Source organism: Canis lupus, chromosome 37 (genome assembly GCF_003254725.2).
Source record: "Canis lupus dingo isolate Sandy chromosome 37, ASM325472v2, whole genome shotgun sequence".
Taxonomy (NCBI): domain Eukaryota; kingdom Metazoa; phylum Chordata; class Mammalia; order Carnivora; family Canidae; genus Canis; species Canis lupus.
This window is the reverse complement of record NC_064279.1, coordinates 1,219,992-1,242,612: the sequence shown is the minus strand read 5'-3', so window position 1 is coordinate 1,242,612 and position 22,621 is coordinate 1,219,992. Positions and strand designations below refer to the sequence as shown.

At 35.5% G+C, this 22,621-nt stretch overlaps 1 protein-coding gene across 3 annotated transcripts in view; it reads left to right on the top strand.

Moving 5' to 3' along the window:
* Window positions 1-22,621, top strand: part of HIBCH (3-hydroxyisobutyryl-CoA hydrolase) — a 96,250-nt gene that overhangs the window by 45,859 nt on the left and 27,770 nt on the right. For all 3 annotated transcript variants that reach the window (XM_025442178.3, XM_049106531.1, XM_025442180.3), the window contains 2 exons: window positions 10,505-10,583; window positions 21,066-21,211. In XM_025442178.3, coding sequence (XP_025297963.1) covers window positions 10,505-10,583; window positions 21,066-21,211 — 225 coding nt within the window. The remainder of the gene's footprint in view (window positions 1-10,504; window positions 10,584-21,065; window positions 21,212-22,621) is intronic.

Here is a 22,621-nt window from a genome sequence, read left to right as displayed (position 1 = left end):
TCTTAAAAAAAAAAAAAAAGGTAGCCAGAGAATGGCTTTTAGGATACTAGTCAATACAGAGTTAATGAAAATCTTTGGTAAATCAGAGATTAAGAATACTCCTATTATAATGACCCTTTTTGTTTGAGTATATGATATAAAGCAAAGGCTTAGAGCTTTTTAAGATTTATGTTAAATATATATTTAAATATAGTTGATATGTATATGTTATAGTTGGACACATGTAGATATATAATTACAAACATGTATATTGGAGGATGTGCTCAATGAGGTAAAAAAAAAAAAACCTGAAAATGGATCTAGGAGGTGTGTATTTTTAAGTTATTTCAAATTTATGCTTTAATATATGATATACCAGAATATTTCTATTCCCTGAGTTTTAAAAATTAAAATATAATTGACCAATAACATTGTATTAGTCTTAGGTATACAACATAATTATTTGCTATGTGTATATACTTGCAAAGTGATTACCACAATAAGTTAACATCTCACCACACATGGTTAACAGAAATCTTCTTTTCTTCTGATGAGAGCTTTTAAGATTTATTCTTTTAACATTTTTTAAATATCCCCCTGGCTTTTTTACTTAAAACTATACCTGAAGAATGGTAGACTATTAATATATTAATAAATTAAATATTTCTATCTCAATTATTTGTTTACTGAATATCATTTTCATCCAGAAATAATATGAATTAAGCATCCAAAGCAAGGGGGGGGGGATTTTTGTTTAGTACTGATCTCTGCAATCTATTAAAATACATGAACATTTTATTATCAGTATAGTAGTATCATTAATACGTAACACTAACCTATTAATATTAATGTGAAACAAACAATAAAGTCTTTGTTCTTGCTCTGGAGACTGTTGATCAGACTGCTAATCTAATGCATATGGTCCCAGAGATACATTATGAAACTTATTTTATAGTAATGATATTAACTTTCATACTATAGTGAAATAATGTATATTGACAACCTACTTGAGTTTCTTACAAAAATATGTACCTATTTCAAAGCACAATTTATAATCCTGAATGACGATGAGGGAAGATTCTCACATACTCTGGTGCTGTGATACAGTGTTCATTCTGGGCAGGAGCTTACTCATTCTCCCTGAGTAGAATTTAAATTTAAATCCATGACTCTTTGTGTAAGCATTACTCACAGTACCCCACTGTATGCCTTTCTGAGTTAGTTGCTTTTTTAACTCGGGATTTTGGCTCTATTTACTTTGTAACATTTATTTTTAATTTTTATTGATTTTTTTAAATTAAAAACTTTTTGTGAAACAACTTCAAGTTTACAGAAAGGATGCAATAATAGTACAGAGAACTCCTATATAGTCTTCATATTCCCTGTTATTTCCACATTTGTTTTATCATTCTTTCTTCCTCTCTCCTACATCTGTCTATGAAGATTTCTTTTTAACCATTTGAGAGAAAGTTGAGGTTGTGATAACTATTGCTAAATTGTTCAGTGTGTATTGTCTAAGAACACCAAAATCAAGAAATTTAACACTGATCCAATACTATTACCTGGGACATTTCCTTTTTAAGCACCAAGTTAAATTGTTCCTTCCACATGTGTTCTTGTTTGTTTCGTGTGGGATTAATCTTGACATTAATATAATTCATGGAGTGGTTGACCATATCTTAACTTTAAATATCCTTATAATTATTGGGGCAGTAGGTTAAGTGTCTCACTTTTGATTTTGGCTCAGGTCATGGTCTCAGAGTCATGGGATTGAGCTGTACATCGGGCTCTGTGGGGAGTCTGCTTGAGATCCTCTCTCTCTCTCCCTCTATCCCTGCTCATGTTTTCTTTCTCTTTCTCTCAAATCTTAAAAAAAAAAAAAAATCCTTATAATTACCCATTTTTAGAAATGTTGCTTTTTTTCTCAAATAGTATTTTATCTGGAAATATAGAAATGATGCTTATTTTTAGTTGCTAATGAACATATTTACATTTTGAAAGATTTAACTGTGCTTTTTAAATGTAATAAAATCTAAAAGCTTTAAATAAAGCTATGCTAGCCTTTTCCCCTTTACTGAATAGCCTAAAAACTCATCTATGTCTCTTAATTAAAAAACAGTCTTAGACTACCTAAATTTTGCCTTTAAGGATTATAAAATTAAGCACATTATCGTTCTTGTGATAGTATGAGTTTGACTCCATTCATATATTTGTTTAGTTTTCTGTTTACCCATATTAGAATTTTTTTTTAAGATTTTATTTTTATTTATTTATTCATAGAGATGCAGAGAGAGAGAGAGGCAGAGACACAGGCAGAAGGAGAAGCAGGCTCCGTGCAGAGAGCCCGATGTGGGACTCGATCCAGGGTCTCCAGGATCAGGCCCCGGGCTGCAGGCGGCGCCAAACTGCTGCGCCACCGGGGCTGCCTCCCATATTAGAATTTTTATACCAGATTATAAAAATGGATTAAATTCATTTTACTTTATCAGTACAATGTCAGCTCAGTACTACAATGACGATTGTTTCTAATAATACAAGTTAAGAATGTCAGAGTGCTTGGAACATCATAAATAAAAGGCACAGAAGGGTTAATTGTAAAATAGAAAAAAAAAAACCACATCAGCACTAACCTAAACTAAAATAAAGCTGATATGTTTTAATAACAGATAAGGTAAATTTTATGACAAACATTTGATATAGAAGAACATTTCATGGTTATAAAACAGTTATAATAAATCTAATTTTTATGTCCTATAAGTCTGTTGTGTATTGTTTCTCTTTGGTGTTAGACCTGTGGTGTATGATGGATTATTTCTAATTGCATGCTAGTTATTTCTAATTGACTATTATTTGAACTTGAGGATGATATTATCTTCCTCCAAGGAAGATGAACCTTTGTTTATAGTAGGTGTCTAGGCTGAGGGCACTAATAATTCCAGATATCTAGACCCAGTCAGGAATGGAAGGATTTATAGCTGAACTTCACTCCAAGTGAAGGGGAGTCTGAATCCAGGGCATCCTAACTCCCAGGCTGTAGCATTTGGTGACCCAGTTTGGCAAGTCCTAAATTCCATTATTTGTTCCCTGGCCAGGTAGGACTTCGTTCAGTCTGTTCACTTCTGTTCAGATCTTCACCCTCTTAAGATCACTGAGGCAGGGCACCTGGGTGGCTCAGTCAGTTAAGCATCTGACTCTTGATTTCAGCTCAGGTCATGTTCTCCAGGTGGTGAGATAGAGACTGGAGTTGGATTCCCACTGGGCATGGAACTTGCTTAAGATTCTCTCTCTCCCTCTTCTTCTGCTCCACCTCCCACCCCCCGACCAAGAAAAGAGAAAAGATCACCAAGGACAGATTCTGAAAATTCTATTGATTTCGATCAACTGTAGAGAGATATTTTATAAATATTTGTCTAAAACTCTATTTATAGGGATCCCTGGGTGGCGCAGTGGTTTGGCGCCTGCCTTTGGCCCAGGGCGTGATCCTGGAGACCCGGGATCGAGTCCCACGTTGGGCTCCCTGCGTGGAGCCTGCTTCTCCCTCTGCCTATGTCTCTCTCTCTCTCTCTCTCTCTCTGACTATCATAAATAAATAAAAAAAATTAAAAAAATTAAAAAAAGAAATTAAAAAATTAGAACTCTATTTATAACTGAATATGAAGCTAGCTTTACTGAATTAATGAGTTCTGTAGCATACAATATGACAGTAGTGCTAAAACTAAGACACTATGGGAACAAACGTCTATCTGAAATAGCTTTATTGGTGTGATATTGTCAAACATTTAAAAATGTTTGATCTGGGATGCCTGGGTGGCTCAGTGGTTGAGCATCTGCCTTTGACTCAGGTTGTGATCCCAGGGTCCTGGGATGGAGTTCCACTTCCGGCTCCCTGTGAAGAGCCTGCTTCTTCCTCTGCCTGTGTCTCTGCCTCTCTCTGCGTGTCTTTAATAAATAAGTAAATAAATCAAATCTTTAAAAAAAAGTTTGATCTATGCAAAAAAATAAGAAAATCCTAAAAGGGAAAATAGACAAAACCATAATCCAAGAAGAGTGAACATACTTCTTTCAGTAATGGAGCAGATAAATACTCAGTATAAGTGTGTGCATGTGTGTGTGCACACACATACACATACATGGTTTGAACATTGTCCAAGAAATGATTCAATTAACATGTACTCATTAATTGCAGATATGTTCATTTCATGTATGCATTGAACATTTACCAAAATTGGCCACAGAATCAGTCTGAGCATATTTCAAAGGATTAATCTTATAGACTGTTCTCTGGCCTCAGTGGAATTAAGCCAGCAATCAATAATAGTAACAAAATTTGAATGTTTGGAACATATACTTATGGCTGTGTCTTGTGGACATGGAAGGATTACCTAAATAGTACATAAATTCATACCTAAACAGTACATAAATTCACCATAAACTAAACTAAAATATTAGACTTAAAAACTAAGAACTTTTGTGCATTCTACAACATCATTAAGTGTGAAAAGACAAACCATGGACTGGAAAATAAGTCTTGAAATGCGTACATCTGACAAAGGAATCCTATCTGGAATGTATAAAGAATTTCTACTGTCAATACAATAATCCAGTGGAATAATGAGCGATAGATGAGAGTAGACATATCACAAAGATATCCAGAAAACAAACATTCAATTGCATTAGTCAAGGAAATGTAAATTGAAATCACAGTGAAATACTAGCACAGGCTCATTAGAATGACTAAAATTATGAAAGATAAGTTTAGGTATTGATGAGGATGAGGAATAACAAGCCCATATAATGATGGTGGAGTAGAAAAGTGGTCCTGCTGCTTTGAATAATTGTGATTTTTAAAAGTTGATTGAATTAGTTTACTTTGACCCAGTAGTTTACTACCTGGTATATACCCAATCAATATGTGTGCACTTATGCGCCAAAAGATGTGCATAAGAATGGTCACTGAATCCTTGTTTGCAGTCGCCCCAAACCAGAAAACCTAACTAGCTATTTACAGTAAAATAGATAAATAAATAGTTTATTCATACAAAGGAATGCTGTACAATGAAAAAAAGATTGTATATAACATAAATCTCATGTAGTGTTGACTGAAAGATGAATATATACTCTAATTCGATTTATATCAAAATAAAATCAGAAAACCTAAATCTTACTTTGTTGGAAGTCAGAATAGTAGTTGCCTGAAGGATAGAGGGAATAGTGACTGACAGGGTACATAAAATAATTTCTGATAATTTTTATCTGCATTTTGGTTACACGGGTATGTTAACTTTGGGATAGTTCATTGGACCTGTATACTTACCATTTGTTACTATTTTGTATATTTTTGAATGTGTATTAATGTCAATTAAGAAAATTAGGGATCCCTGGGTGGCGCAGCGGTTTGGCGCCTGCCTTTGGCCCAGGGCGTGATCCTGGAGACCCGGGATTGAATCCCACATCAGGCTCCCGGTGCATGGAGCCTGCTTCTCCCTCTGTCTATGTCTCTGCCTCTCTCTCTCTCTCTCTGTGACTATCATAAATAAATAAAAATTAAAAAAAAAAAAAAAGAAAATTAAAAGCCGATGTGGCTGACCTGGATGAAAGTGAGAAAAGTGGGGAATGGTAAACTCCAAGATCAGGGAGCTAGAAAGGAGCCTTATCAACCTGAAGGAGGAATTTTGGTAATGTTTTAATGTAATGGGAAGTCACTGGAGAATTTTTGGCAGCAGAAAACCTTAACTGAATTACACTTAATAAGCTTACTTGGGGGGATCCCTGGGTGGCGCAGTGGTTTGGCGCCTGCCTTTGGCCCAGGGCGCGATCCTGGAGACCCGGGATCGAATCCCACATCGGGCTTCCGGTGCATGGAGCCTGCTTCTCCCTCTGCCTATGTCTCTGCCTCTCTCTCTTTCTCTCTCTGTGACTATCATAAATAAATAAAAATAAAAAAAAATAAGCTTACTTGGCTGCTGTGTAGAGACTGGATTGTGGTAAGAACAAAAGCAAGAGTGACTAGTGCAGGCAGGAGGTAGTAGTGACTTTAACTAGGGTCGTAACAGTGGCGATGTGAACAGTGACCCAGTCCAAAGTATATTTTGAAATTAGAGCTGTGAAGACATGTTCATAGATTAGATCGGGAGATCAGCAAGAAACAGGATGCCACTGAGGTTTTGGCCTGGGAAGCTGGGTAAGTGGTGGTGCTATTTACTGAGGGAACAGCACATTTAAGGAGATATCAAGAGATTTACTTTGGACGTATGAACATTGAGAAAAATATTAGACATTTCAAGTGGAGACATTAGGCAGCTAGAAATAAAAGTCTAGAGAAACCAGGATGGGGAAATAAGTTCAGTCTTTAATGATACAGTGCTTAAATTCCTGGAGCCCTTGGAAGAGGTCACCTAGGGAGCAAATGTAGAAAGAACAGAGTGCAAATGAAGTGGAGGGATGGCATGTGATCATGGTGGGGAGGGTTAGGGTTAGGGTTGGATGTCAAGGAGAAGAGAAAGAGCAACTAATGAGATAGAAGGAAAACCAAGAGAGTACGGAGTCTCAAAGTCAAATGAAGGGTTTCCTGAAGTAGGGAGACCCTACTGAGATAACCAGTCATATGAAATGAGATTTGACTAGTGGGTTTGGTAGGATGCAGGGAGGGTATTTGAGGAGAGTTAGGAATTAGAATGACATCTTACATTTGGGGAATGAAGCCATACAGTATAACCATTAATACAATAAAATTTGAAGACTTTGAAGCCTTTTAAAGTCTAGCAGGTTGTTGGTTAAAAAGTTTGCAACAGTAAATTTTGAAAGTTTCAAGGGAGACTTCCTGTAAGCAACCTATAATGGATTCTTTTTTTTTTTTTAAGATAAAAAATTAGTTCTGAATCTGCCACGAAGGTGCTGCATCTCTTTCAGTGCTGATCAGCATTTATATTCTTAGTATCTCCAAGTGAGGCAGCTTGCATCTTCCCAGCCTTTCTCTTAATTGAACGGTTTTAAAAACTGGCTCTTCATGGTACTTGTATCAAGGATTTCTTATTTTGAAAGCTTGCCGTTAGTGCTTTCTAAAATCTTGAAGTCTTTGATTTCATTCACGTTAATACTATGGGTGAAACAAAATGTATTATGAACGGAGTCAGTGAACACAGGATCTGTAGTTTCTGTGTCAAAGACTACGAGGCTCATACATTTCTTTCTCTGTTGATTTTAGATGATAAAGGCCCTCTGTAGAGAACTGGACTGTTAGGTGGTTCTCTTGTCAAGCAAGGAGGATTTCAGAAGATACAATGGGAGTGACTAGTCGGGGACAAGCAGTGTTAGCAGGAAAAGTCACACAAGGTAGCCTATATTGTGATGCGGAAGCACGACAGGATGTAGACATGGTTCTAATTAACAATGTGGTGAGAGGCTTTTTTTTTTTTTTTAATTGAAAAGAACATGGACTCAAACAGATCCAGAAAAAAGAATGGAGAAGTTATTAGAAAAAATGCGTGGATCAAATGGAAATTGATAGACAAAACTTTCAGCATAGCGTGTCTTCCTGCAAAATTGAACTGCAAGTATGGACTTAAGGATTTTAAGTGGCATATTTGTTTTTCTCTCTCTCTCTGCTGCTTTTTGTACATTTGCTTTTTTCTCTGTGCTGTACAGGCTGCGTGCAGCCTTCTCCGTTTATTCGTCATCACTCCTTATAATTTCTGCTTTAACTTGGCTATCATGTCGTCTTCGGCTTAAATTTCAAATGACCTTTAAGCTTTGGCTGTCATCAACTCACAGCTGCCCACTGTATTTTGGTTTAAATACCTAAGAGTGAGAGTCGTGTCTAATGCACTTTCCTTTCTCTCCCTTTGTTCCCTGGGCCTTGGAGTTCTGGTTTACCTCGATGTAAACCCTGCCTGTGGTGCCCACCCCTAGTTCAGCCACTGCCAGGGAAGGGCAAAGTGTTTGGGCAGAGAAGTTTCCTGTAGAGAAAGGGCAGTGATGGCGCAGACAGTGGCCTTCTCTAGTATGTCTTCCTTCCTTTAAAATTATGTGATTAATTGAAATTGTAAAAGCTTGGAATTTTGGAGGAATGGTATGAAGGCTTTGTGTTTTGTGGAATAAGCATGGCAAGCCTGGTGGGAGATGAAGTTACAGGTAGGCTGGGCCATACTGCAGAGAGCGTTGCATGTCATGGAACAGAGTTTGAATTGTATGTGTCTCAGATGAGTATCCATGTTTGTTCAAATATGTATTAGAGATATATAGGGAAAAATCTGAAGGGTTATGTATCAAATTAATAATAACTGTTTCTCTGGAAAGAGGGAGGAGACTAGGATTGGGGTTGTGGTCAGATTTTACCTTTATATGTAAATATTTGATAAAGAGGGATATAGTCATTGCTGTTTGTGGAATTCAGAGTTAAGTAAAAGAGGTAGAAGGCAGTGACCAGGGGAGTGTGGTTTGAAGCAGAGTCCGTCTGTGAGGTCTGTAGATCTACCTAGTGTGCGGCCCCAGAGGGAGGCAGTTCTGAGCCCTAGGACTCCAAAGAACAGTCAGAAAACCAAGATCCAGTCCAGCTCTAAGTTGTTAGCAAGACATTCCTTAACATTAACAACTTTCAGATGCAATGTGATTTAAAAAAATGGAGAATAGACTATGAAGCAAGGACTTCTAAAATAATAAATTGTTATTAAAAATGGTAATGCTCTCTTTTCATTAAAATTTGTAAGATTTCATAATGTTGAAATGTATACAATTGAGTTTGAGTCAGTAACAGTTGACTATGTCATAATAGGACACTCATAACATGATATTTGCCTGTACAAGGAATATCAGACATTGTAGATTTAACTTATAAATGTTGACACCAAAAGATGTAGGTAGTAGCTAAAGAATGTTATTCATTTTCATGTTATTTATATGGTCTTCTAAAATTTAATCTTAGCATATAGTCTGTAAAATGTATAAGAAATTGCATATGTTTCTTAGTGTTTTCTTAAGGTTTAAAAGTTCAAGAACTTTTATTTTTTGATCATGATTTTTAAAGATTTTTAAGTAATTTCTGTATCCAACGTGGGACTTGAACCCACAACCCCAAGATTAAGATCACATGCCCTACCGACTGAGCCGGCCAGACACCCGTGTCCTGTCTTTTTTTCTTTTTCTCTATCTTTCCTTTTTTCTTTTTCTCTTTCTTTCCTTTTTTCTTTCCTTTTTTCTTTCTTTCTTTCTTTCTTTCTTTCTTTCTTTCTTTCTTTCTTTCTTTCTTTTCTTTCTTCTTTTCTTTCTTTCTTTCTTTTTTTGGATTTTGTTTTTTAAAATCTCTACACCTGATGTGGGAAAAGTTTCAAGAACTTTAAAATGGCTGAACTAAGTATGAAAAAACTTGAAAGAAAAAAAACAACAACACTTGAAAGAGTTGAAGAAATTGTAATGAAGGATTAGAAGAACCAGACAGAAATGCCCTTTCTATTTAGTTAATGCCTACGGAATTCTTAAGTGCCTGACGTTGTTCCAAATGCTTCACGTTTTAACTCATTTAATACTGTGCTGACAAAGACACACTGATTAAAAAGGATCAAGAATGAGAGGAACTAAAATAGTCTAACAGAAGTTCTGAATAATGAGAAAAGAATCTAACACAGGAAATATGCTATAGTGTGAGCACTGATAAAAACGGAATCCTTTGTTATCACATGTATACTTACTTTGTTTTATTTAGTACATCTGCTTTTTCAAATACATAAGTGACTGCCCTTTTCAGTGACATTCAACAAATTAGAGATACTTTCAGCCAAATCTTATTTTCTAAAACTTATGTTTAGGGATCCCTGGGTGGCTCAGTGGTTTAGCGCCTGCCTTTGGCCCAGGGCGCGGTCCTGGAGTCCCAGGATCGACTCCCACATCAGGCTCCTGGCATGGAGTCTGCCTCTCTCTCTATCTCTCTCTATGTCTCTCATGAATAAATAAATAAAATCTTTAAAAAAAATAAAAAATGAAACTTATGTTTAGTAATTGGTTTTTTTAAGAGGTGTATAGTTGGCCCTGTTAAGTGTTACACCTGAGAAAAATGATGTTACTACTTTTATGAACGATGTAATAAATGAAATAATGAAATATGTGAATAAATATGTTAATATTCTATTCAAAGCCACTGAAATGAGCTAGAATAGCTTCGTTACACTCTTCTGATGACTGGTTGACAACACTCAGGGGTTCTGGGAACAATCCCTCTTCTATAATGCTGTATCGGATTTGAAATGACAGGGAATGGGGGAAGAGGACATGAAGCATAACACAAAATACTGATCGAACACATCTTAGCTAAAACAAGTCTATTCCAGATATCAGGCATGTATTTTTGTCCAGTACTCCTGAAATGATATGTTTTAGGGTTTTTCTACAGAGTATCTCCTAAAAGAAATTATTTTAGAAATAAAGATAATTTATTTGGTTTACAATATTTGTGTGTGTATGAGTTTGTTTGTTTTTTGTTTTTTGTTTTTTTTTTTACAGTATTTTTAAACAACTCTTTGCCTTATTTTCCTAGGGAGTTGGTCTCTCAGTTCATGGGCAATTCCGAGTGGCTACCGAAAAATCTCTTTTTGCGATGCCAGAAACAGCAATAGGTAAAAAAGCCCTGAATTTTTCTCAGTCACTTTTAGAATTATCTTGAGATGCATTTCAGATTACAGTGTTGTTAAAGGAATTGATGGAATCTTGCTGAGATACAATAAGGAAAGAACTCTTAAGAAGAAATTAGAATAGGAAGATGCCTGAAGGTTATATTAGCTCAATAATTGTATCTGAAAACACAAAAGCAAGAATACGTAACTGGCAACAGTAGCACACTAGTAGTTAATTTTAGATAAAATATTATTAGGAGAAAATAGTCTTGTATTCTTTTTTTTTTTTAAAGATTTTATTTATTTATTCATGATAGTCACACACAGAGAGAGAGAGGCAGAGACACAGGCAGAGGGAGAAGCAGGCTCCATGCAGGGAGCCTGACGTGGGATTCGATCCCGGGTCTCCAGGATCGCGCCCTGGGCCAAAGGCAGGCGCCAAACCGCTGCACCACCCGGGGATCCCAATAGTCTTGTATTCAGATCTGTGAATACAAGATTTTTTTTTTTTTTTTAGAGAATGTGCCTGAGTGGGGGCGGGGAAGGGCAGAGAGGGGCAGAGAGAGAATCCCAAGCCGGCTCCATCCTCAGCTTGGAGTCCGATGCAGGGCTCAGTCTCACGACCTTGAGATCATGACCTGAGCCAAAATCAAGAGACACTTAACTGATTGAGCCACCTATGCCCCCTCATTTTGAAATGTTTATATATGATGTGAAATATGGATCAAACGTATAGATCAAATTTATTATTTTGCGTATTGAGATATAGTTGGTCACACACTACATTTTGAAAGAGCTGTTGTTTCTCCACTGATGGGTTTTGTATCTTTTTATGTGTTATATTGGTGTCAACACTTCACTGTCTTGATTGCTGTTGCTTTACAATAGGAATCAGGTAGCAATACACCTCCTATTTTATTGTTTTCTTCAAGATAAAGATCCTTTGTATTTCTGTGTGGATTTTAGAGTCAGCTTGTCAACTTCAACTAAAAAGCCTGCTAGGATCTTGACTAGGATTGTCTAAAATTTAAGGAGAATTGACAACAATAGAGAGTCTTCGGACCTTAGAGCAAGGAAGGTATCTCTCTCTCCACTTGTTTAGATCTTCTTTAATTTCTCTAAGTCAGGTTTTGTAGTTTTCAGTTTATAGGTTTTACATATCCTTTGTCAGATTTATCCTTAACTATTACATACTGTTTGTAACTATTGTAAGTAATAATAAAAAAAATTCAGTTCTGACTTTTAGTTGCCATTATATAAAAATCATTTATTCTTATTTTTTTAATGAAGCATAATTGACATGCAGTGTCTTAGTTTCAGGTGTGCATCATAGTGATCTGATGTTTTATACATCACAGAATGATTCTAACAAGAAGTCTAGTGGCCATCTGTCTCCATACAAAGTTATTATATTACTGACTATATTTCCTCTGCTGTAGATATCTCTGTGACGTCTTTATTTTATAAATGGAAGTTTGTGACTCTTAATCTCCGTCATTTTGCTTGCCCCCCAACCTCTCCCCACTGTGGTAACCAAAAGTTTGTTTCTTCTATGTGTTAGTCTGTTTCTTTTGTTTTTTAGATTGCACACATAAATTATACAGTATTCGTCTTTCTGTGATTTGTTTCACTTGGCATAATATCCCTAAGTTTATCCATACTGTTACAAATGGCAAGATTTCATTCTTTTTTATGGCAAAGTAATATCCCATTGGATATGTGTGTGTGTGTGTCTCCCACACCTTCTTTATCCATTCATCTCTTGATGGACACTTGGGTTGCTTCATATCTTGGCTATTATAAATAATGCTGCAGCGAACATAGGGGTGCATGAATTGGTGTTTTTATTTTTATTTTTTCTGATATATACCCAGAAGTGGAATTGCTGATTTCTAAGATTTTGAGGAACCTCCATATTTTCCACAGTGGCTGTACCAATTTATGTTTCTACTAGCAGTACATGGGATCCCCTTTTGTCCACATCCTTGCCAACACTAGGTTTTGGCTTTTTGGTAATAGCCAATCTGCAAGGTGTGAGGTAATATCTCATTGTGGTTTTAAAATTTTATTTTTTAAATTAAGTTTTAATTTTAATTCCAATATAATTGACATACAATGTATATTAGTTGCAGGTATATAGTATATTGATTCGACACTTCCATATATCACCTAGTACTCCAGTACTCATCACAAGCATCCTCCTTAATCATCGTGGGTTATTTCACCATCCCCCCATCCACCTCCTCTCTGGTAACTACCAGTTTCTTCTTTGTAGTTAAGAATCTGTTTCTTGGTTTGTCTCTCTTGCTTTTTTTCCTTTGCCCATTTGTTTCTTAAATTCCATATAGGAGAAAAATCATATGGTATTTATCTTTCTGTGACTTATTTTGCTTAGCATTATACTCTAGCTCCATTCACATCATTGTAAATGGCGAGATTTCGTTCTTTTTGATGACTGAATAATATCCGTGTGTGTGTGTGTGTGTGTGTGTGTGTATCATCTCTTCTTTATCCATTCCTGTATCGTTGAGCATTAGGACTGCTTTCACAATTTGGCTATTGTAAATAGTGCTGCTGTAAATGCAGGGGTGCATATATCCTATTGAATTAGTGTTTTTGTTATTTTGGAGGTTATTTTATTTTTTATACAGTTGTAAATGGATTTCTTTCTTTTTTTTTTTTGGATTGTTTTCTTAATTTCTCTTTCTGATAGCTCATTTATTAGGATGTAGAAACACAGTTTATTTCTGTATGTTAATTTTGCATCATGGCATTTTACTGAATTCGTTTATTCTAACAATTTTTTGGTGGACTCTTCGCTGTTTTCCATATAGTATCATGTTATCTGCAAGAGGTAACAGTTTTCTCTCTTCCTTTCCAATTTGGATGCCTTTTATTTTCTTTCCTATTGCCATGGATAGGACTTTTAGTACAATGTTGAATAAAAGCATCAAGAGCAGACATCCTTGTTTTGTTCTGATCTTGCACTTCAGGAATAAATCCCACGTGATTGTGGTGTATGATTATTTTACTGTATTGTTGAATTTGGTTTGCTAATACTTTAAGGATTTTTGCATCTATATTTATCAGGGATATTGGTCTGTAATTTTTGTTTTAGTGGTGGCTTTGTTTGCTTTCAATATTAGGGTAACAATGGGCTCATAAAATGAGTTTGAAAGTTATATTTTTTGGAGTAATTTGAGAAGGATAGGTATTAACTTTTTTTTAAATGTTTGAGAGAATTCACCTGTGAAGCCTTCTGGTCCAAGACTCTTGTTTTTTGGGAGTTTTTAAATGCTGAATCAATTTCATTTCTTGTAATTGGTTTATTCATATTTTTGTGATTAGTCTTGAAGGGTTGTGCACTTCTAGAAATTTATCTTGTTTTTTTCTAGGTTTTCCAATTTGTTGGCATATGATAATTGTTCATAGCAATCTGTTATGTACACAGTATGTACACAGTAATCTTTATTTCTGTGGTGTCAGTTGTTACTTTCATTTCTGATTTTATTTATTTGAGCCTTCTTTTTTTCTTGATGAGTCTGGCCATGGGTTTATCGATTTTGTTTGTCCAAAGAACAAAATTTTAGTTTCATTGATTTTTTTTTTTTAGTGCATTTCATTTATTTCTCCTCTGATATTTATTATTTTCTTTCTTCTGCTAACTTTGGCCTTTATTTTTTCTTAGTCTAGTTACTTTAGGTGTAAAGGTAGACTGTTTATTTGGGGATTTTTCTTTTTCTTTTCTTTCTTTCTTTTTTTTTTTTTTAGGTAACCCTGTATCTCTATGAACATCCCTCTTAGTTCTGCTTTTGCTGCATTCCACAGATTTGTGAAGTTGTGTTTCCTTTCCTTTCCAATACTTTGTCTCAAAGTATTTTTTAAATTTCCTTTCTGATTTCTTCACTGACCCATTGGTTATTTAGTAACATGTTTAGTCTTTATGTGTTTGTGTTTTTTTCTTGTTTTCTTCCTGTAATTGATTTCAAGTTTCATACCATTAAGGCTTGTTATGATCTAGTCACTTTGAATTTATTGGAACTTGTTTTGTGGCCTAACTTGTGATCTATTCTGAAAAATACTCCATGTACATTTTTAAAGAAACATTCTGTTTATACCTTTAAGTCCATTTGGTTTAATATGTTGATTTTCTGTGTGGATGATCTATCCATTGATGTAAGTGATGTATTAATGTACCCTACTATTTATTGTTACTGTATTACTGCCTTTATGTTTGTTAATATTTTTTATATATTTAGAGAATTCTGTGTTAGGTGCATAAATATTTATACATGTTATATTCACTTCTTGGATTGACCTCTTTATCATTATGTAATGCTTTTCTTTGTCTTTTGTTACAGACTTTGTTTTAAAGTCTGTTTTGTCTTACATGACTATTACTACACAATGTTTCTCTTATTTTCCATTTGCATGGAATTTCATTTTCAGTCTGTGTGTGCCTTTAGATCTGAAGTGAGTCTTTCGTAGGCAGCATGTAGATGGGTCTTTCTTTTTTTTTATTCTCTCCAGCCACCTTATATCTTTTGATTGTAGCATTTGGTACATTTAAAGTAATTATTTAAAGTAATTATTAATAGGTAGTACTTATTGTCCTTTTGTTTTCTGGTTGTTTTTATGATTCTTCTCTATTCCTTTCTTATTGGTGTATTCCCTGTGGTTTGATGGTTTTCTTTAGTATTATGTTTAGGTTTCTTTCTCCTCATTTTTTGTATATTTATTACGGGTTTTGGTTTGTGGTTACCATGAAGTTCACATACATCAACCTGTATATAGATAGCAGTCTGTTTTAAGCTGATAGTCACTTAAATTCAAACATATTTAAAAGCCCTACATTTTTACTCTTCTCCCTCCTTTTGATGTCATATTTTACATTTTTTAATTTTGTGTATCAATTGATTATTTATTGTAGTTACAGTTGATTTTATTATTTTTGTCTTTTAATCTTCGTACTAGCTTTTCAAATGGCTGATCCTACTGCCTTTACTATATATTTGCCTTTACCAGTGAGATTATTTTCTTTCATATATTTTCTTATTTGTAGTTTTTTCTCCTAAAAAGAGCCCTTAACATTACTTGTAAAGCCAGTTTAATGGTGATGAATTCCTTTAGTTTGTATGGTAAACTCTAACTCCTCTTCAATTCTGAATGATAGCCTTAACTGGATAGACTATTCTTAGTTTTAAGTTTTTTCCTTTTGTCACTTTAAATATATCCTGCCACTCCTTTCTGGCCTGCAGAATTTCTGGGGAAAAATCAGCTGATTGTTTTAGGGAGTTTCCCTCAAATGTAACTATTTATCTTTCTCTTGGTGCCTTTAAGAGTCGGAGAAGGACAAACATTATATGTTCTCATTCATGTGGGGAATATAAATAATAGTGAAAGGGAATATAAGGGAAGGGAGAAGAAATGTGTGGGAAATATCAGAAAGGGAGACAGAACATGAAGACTCCTAACTCTGGGAAACGAACTAGGGGTGGTAGAAGAGGAGGAGGGCAGGGGGTGGGAGTGAATGGGTGACGGGCACTGGGGGTTATTCTGTATGTTGGTAAATTGAACACCAATAAAAAATAAATTTAAAAAAAAGATTCTTTATTTTTAAGTTTTTCTATTTTTAATTATAATGTCTTGGCGTGGGTCTCTTTGGACTCCTCTTGTTTGGGACTTTCTTTGATTCTTGGACCTGGATGTCTGTTTCCTTCCCTGGGTTAGGGAACTTTTCAGCCATTATCTTCTTAAATAAGTTTTCTGCCCCTTTCTCTTCTTCTGGGACTTCTATAATATGAATTTATGTTACTTGATGTTTTCCTGGAGGTTCCTAAGGCTACCCTTGTTTTTTAAAACTATTTTTTCTTTTTGCTATTCTGATTAGGTAATTACTGTTCTGCCTGCCAGATGCTGATCTGTCTTTCTGTATCATTTCAGTTATTCTTCAGCTCTGGTTCTTATATTTTCTCTTTGTTGAAGTTCCTTCATTCTTTTCTTGAGTGCAGTGAGCATCTTTATGACTATTACTTTGAACTCTTTATCAGGTAGTTTACCTGATAAATTGCTTATCTCTGTTTCATTAAGTTCCCCTCAACCCCAGGATTTTATCTTCTTTTGTTTAGAACATATTCCTCTGTCTTCTCATCTTGTTTGACTTTCTGTGTTGTTTCTGCTAATTAGAATGACTACTTACCTCTCTTAGTCTTAAAGGAGTGGCCTTGGGTAAGAACATCCTCTGTGTAGACTGGTATGCTTGGCAGCTTTGGCTGGTTGGAGCTGGAGCAGGGATAGGCCAGGAGTACACTGCTCTGGAGTTACCTTGACAAGATAGCTGGGACTGGGGTGGGTGCCTTTAGGGGACAGCTGGAATTGGTGTGGACTAGAAAGCTGGGACCTGATAGGGCAACCCTAGTAGGTTGATTACAGTGACTGGAATATGCTCCCATTTACAATGTAATGGTGGAGGAGGAAGGGGAGACCATAAAATGTGGTACTTGTTGGCACCTCTGATCCCAGAGAGTTCCAGTAGTTCCCTGCCCATTTTCTGGATACTGTAGGGTTAGTAAGTGGATTTCCTTCACTTACATGCTAGTTGCTCTTTAAACAACTGTGTTTGTTTTGTTTTGTTTCTTTTTCTGCTGTGCCCAGGGTGGGAAAGTCTGTGCAGGGGCTCCACAGTGATATCCCTCCTTACTGTAAGTCATCACATTGGGAGTGGTGTTCCTGTGGTTACTGTCTGTGTCCCTCCCACTGTTCTATATATGGTTACTCATACCATTTTTTGTCCAGAAGCTGTTCAGTTGGTTCTTGTTCTTTTTCTGCAGGAATTATTTTATATTGTAGTTGTAGATCTGGTATGTCTGTGGAAGAAGGTGAATTCAAGGTCTTCCTAAGCCACCATCTTGGACTGCCATCTGAAGTACAATTGATTCTGTATTGACTTTGTATCCTGCAAACTTCCTAAACTCACTTATTCTAGATTTTTTTTTTGTAGATTATATTAGATTGGTATAAATTTTAGTATAAATTTTTACATCATTTACAAATAAAGTCAGTTTTATATTTTCCTTTCTAATCTGGATACTCTTGATTTTTCTTGCCTTATTACACCGAATAGAACCTCTAGAACAATGTTAAATAGAGGTGTTAGGTGTGGGCGTTCTTGCTGCCTTCTTGATCTTAGGGAAAACATTCAGTCCTTCAATTAAGTAGGAGGTTAGGTGTAATTTTTTCGTATGTGCCCTTTATCAGGATAAAGATGTTTTTTTCTATTCCTAAATTGTTGAGGGTTTTTATTAGGAATGGGTTTTGAATCTAAAAAACCAAAACTTTTTCTCCATCAGTTGAGATGATTATTGGTTTTTCTTTTTAATTTGTTAATGGTGAATTAACTCTGATTGTTTTTTTAAATATTAAACTACCCTTGCATTACTAGGATAAATTTCAGTGTGGTATGAGGTGTTACCCTTTCTATATGTTGTCAGGTTTGATATTCTAAAATTTTAGGGATCCCTGGGTGGCGCAGCGGTTTGGTGCCTGCCTTTGGCCCAGGGCGCGATCCTGGAGACCCGGGATCGAATCCCACGTCAGGCTGCCGGTGCATGGAGCCTGCTTCTCCCTCTGCCTATGTCTCTGCCTCTCTCTCTCTCTCTCTCTCTCTGTGACTATCATAAATAAATAAAAATTAAAAAAAAATTTAAAATTTTATTTGGAATTTTTGCATCTGTGTTCATGAAAGACATTGGTCTGTGGTTTTCTTGTAATATCCTTCCTTCTGGAATAAGGGTAATGCTGGCCTCATTTTCTGGAGGGTTTCTGTAGAGTTGGTATTTTTTCTGTGTTTGGTAGAATTCATCAATGAATCCATGAATGAAAACCTGAAGTTTTCTTTGTGGGAAGGTTGTCAACTACAAATTCAAAGTCTTTAATACATGTGGGGCTATTCAAATGATCTATTTCTTGCACAAAATTTGGTGGGATGGATCTTTTAGGCAATTTGTCCAATTTATTAGCATAAAGTTTTTTCATAATTTCTGTTATCTTTTTAGTATTTGTGTTTAGAATTTGTAGTGATATTTGTCTCTCATTCTTGAGTCATTGCATTTTTTCCCTGATCAGTCTAATTAGAGATTTATTTATTGATCTCAAAAACTATCTTCTTTGTCTTATTTATTTTCTCTTTTATTGTTTTCTACTCTTTTCTTTCTTTTCCTACTTGGGGTTTCATCCCTTCTTTGACCTCCTAAGGTGAAAGCCAAGGTCAGTGATTTGATTCCTCAGTATACAATTTTATTCTATTCTGATTTTTAAATTTTAGTACTTTAAAGATGTTGTTGCACTGTCTTCTCACTCATGTTGTTTCCCATGAGAAATCTGCTTTCCTCTTCATCTTTGTGCCTCTGTAAGTGTGTTTTTATTATCTCTTGCAGCTCTTAATATTTTTCTGATCATTTGTTTTAGGCTTATGTGATTATAATGTGTCTTAGTGTAGTTTATCTTTCTTATGCTTGTGTTTATTAAGCTTAGATTCATAGTTTTTGTTGAATTTTCCAAATTTGGCATGCTTTCTTCAGTATTTTTCTTTCCCCTCACTCCCTTTTCAGCAACTCCATTTAAACTTATATTAGGATCATGAATTGTTCACTTAAAAAATTTTGTCATTTTTCATTTTAGATAGTTTCTATTCCTGTGCCTTCAAGTTCACTAATCTTTTGCAAAGTCTAATCTGCCTTAATCTCATTCAGGTAGTTTTCCACTTACATATTCATTTTAGTTTTTGTCTCTAGAAGTATCATTTAAGTTTTTATCTTCTGTGTTCTTAACTGAACATATATTTATTCTGTGTTAATGTTCTCTTGTACAAATTCCTATGTTTATGTCAATTCTGTGTCAATTTTGATTGTTTTATTACCTCATTATGGGTAGTATTTTGCTCCTTTTTTTTAGATGCCTATCTCCAAACTATCACATTGGAGTGGGTGGCGGTGTTTCAGTTTAAGAATTTTGTGGGTGCCACAATTCAGTTCATAACAGGGACTTATCAGCATATAGATGTTATCTAGAGCTATAAGTGCTAGGGAAATGTATGAGTAGGGATGTAGGGATAGCCTGAGGTCAAGCCTAGGCCCAGCAGCATGAAGAGATCAAGTGAAGGAAGTAGACAGCAAGAGGGAATGGAAAGAAGCAGCTGTTGAGTCAGGGGCAAAAAGAGAGAATGTGGTACCCTGGAACAGAGCAAAGTACTTCAGGAGAGTGTGTTTTCACTTGGGCAGAATGCTGCTGAGGCTGTGGGGCAAGTAGTGTAAACTGTAGAATGTTGGGGAACTGAAAGAAGAACAGAGCAGCTGGAATGTAGTGAGAGGTAAGAGATATACTTGAAAAAGTGATTGGGAGTCTTGAAGACTTTAATAAAGTGTTGGTTTTAATCTAAGAGAGTTATGGAAGAGTTTTAAGCAGTAGAAGGCAAAAAACTCTTTTCAAGACTTGAGTTATTAAAAAGATTCTGGTTATTGTATGGAGAGCTTTCAGGATGATCATTAAAGGGATGGTATGAGAAGAAGGTGTCAAGGCTGGATGGTTGTGCACTTTATTGAGGTGAGTGATACTGGAAGAGATGAACTCCATTCCAGGAGTCGGGGAATGTCATGAATTCAACTTTAGACTTACCTTGTTTGAGGTGCCAAGAGATATTTACAGTAGAATGATGCTAATTCTTTGAAGTCTAGGAAACTTTTGTCAAGTAGAACTGGAAAGAATTTGAATGCTTGTGTTTTTATCTCAGCTTCATCAAATGAAGCAATCTTAGAATAGGTATCTTTATTATAAAACTAGAGTTTTTAAGGAGCTCTTAAATATCAAAAAGTAGTGTACTGGCAAGTATTCGCATTTACACTATTTTCGGTTGTTACAGTAGAGAGAATAAGGGAATTAAAAAAAAAGATGGCTAAGATAAGAGTAAATACAAGTGATTTTATTAGGTATAAACTTATTCTTGGTAGGACTAAAGGTTATTGCATCACTGTAAATATCTTGAATATTAGATAATGGATTAACAGAATAGACTATGATTTGATTGGTAATAATGAGTTTTCACATAATGTAGCTTTAGATTATGCGTATTTTTTCTTATTTGGAAAGAAAATATTTTCTCAGTTTTTACTATTTCAGAGATTATTAAAAATAGTGATAAGGAACTTTTTAGGTAATATTTAATGAGTACTACTTAAATACAAAAAGTTATGCCATCAAATACTTTGACTCCTACAGAAATGAGACATGAAAATTTTGAAAAATACTCAAGTTAGAACATTTTAATAGCAAATCTTTTGTAATATTGATTGCATTGGATAGTACTTAGTTTAATAATATTTCTAGTATAGATTCAAATTCCAGAAAGAAATGGCCATTTGATCTCAAGAGTTATTATATTCGTTTTTTTAACTTGAATCATTGTTATCTCATTTCATTATATAATTACAGGACTATTCCCTGATGTGGGTGGAGGTTATTTCTTGCCACGACTTCAAGGAAAACTTGGTTACTTCCTTGCCTTAACAGGATTCAGGCTGAAAGGAAGAGATGTGTATGCAGCAGGAATTGCTACACATTTTGTAGATTCTGAAAAGGTAATTACTTGGATTATTGCATTTTGTGTTGTTGGAATAACTCATTGCATGGGGAGGCAGTATAATTGGTTGAGGTCACAGGCTTTTGGTGAGACATGGGTCTGAATCCAGGATCTACTGTTTAAAGCTGTGTGACCTTTGGGAAGGTAGTTAAGCTCTCCAATCATGTTTCCTCATGTGCAAAATGGAGATAATTATGTCTGGATTCAGGGCTGTTTTGCCTGGCACCTTCAGTGAATATTTTTTCATGAATAATTATACTTTGGTTAAAAAAATCTAAATTTATATATAAACAGATAGGCTTTTATTTTATAAAAACATTTTTGAAAAGTCCTCTTGGTTGTGAGTTTCCCTACTAGTGCATTTAAGAGTTACATTTGTAAAATATGGCCTTAAAAACTTTTCTAAAGAATATCTGTTGCTGGGATCCCTAGGTGGCGCAGCGGTTTGGCGCCTGCCTTCGGCCTAGGGCGCGATCCTGGAGACCCGGGATCGAATCCCACATCGGGCTCCCAGTGCATGGAGCCTGCTTCTCCCTCTGCCTGTGTCTCTGCCTCTCTCTCTCTCTCTCTCTCTGTGACTATCATAAATAAATAAAAATTAAAAAAAAAAAAGAATATCTGTTGCAAGGGACACGTATTATTACTTATCTTCGTCTTTTTTTTTTAAAACAGTGTGGCCAATTTTTTTTTAGCACAGAATAGCATTGTAGCAAAGAACATACAGACAGACAGCTTAGGTTTAAATCCTAGCTTGAGATTTAGTCTCTTTATCCCCTAGTTTGCCCATCTCTAAATGAGGATGGCAGTTGCTACCATAGTATTTGAATCTCTTTGTGGTAAAGGTAACAGAAAATCCAGTTCAAAGTGGTTTTGCCTCAGAATTTTCAAGAAATTTGGGATTTATTCTGCTTCAACTGGGAGTTCATTCTCCTTGAACTGGCTTGAATTCATGAGCCAGTTAGCCTACATTGGCTAACTCACCTTATGTGAGTTAATGTGTTTCATTTCTGGAACTATGGGGTGAACTTAGCTTTCCAGGAAGTGCATAGATCTCCAAATGGATCTCCAAATGGATATCTGATCTTGAGGGAGGGGTGTTTTGGGGTAGGAAAAGAAATGTTATATGTATATAACATATATATAGTATGAGAACCTTCTATCACATTGCTTGAAATTTCAGATCTTTCTCCATGTTAGGGGCATCTGTAGTTACATTGAGTAGGTGACTGTCCAACCCTTCCCTTGAGCTGTAACAGGAGGCAAACGTGAACTTCATTATCTACTCTGGAGGGATACCCTTTATGAGAGTGGAATTTAGTTAAGGATGGAGGAGAGTGCTGATCCACAGTGTAATCCCTTCTTTGTCAACCTGCCCAGTAATAAATTCTGCAGTGTGTAGACTGCCATT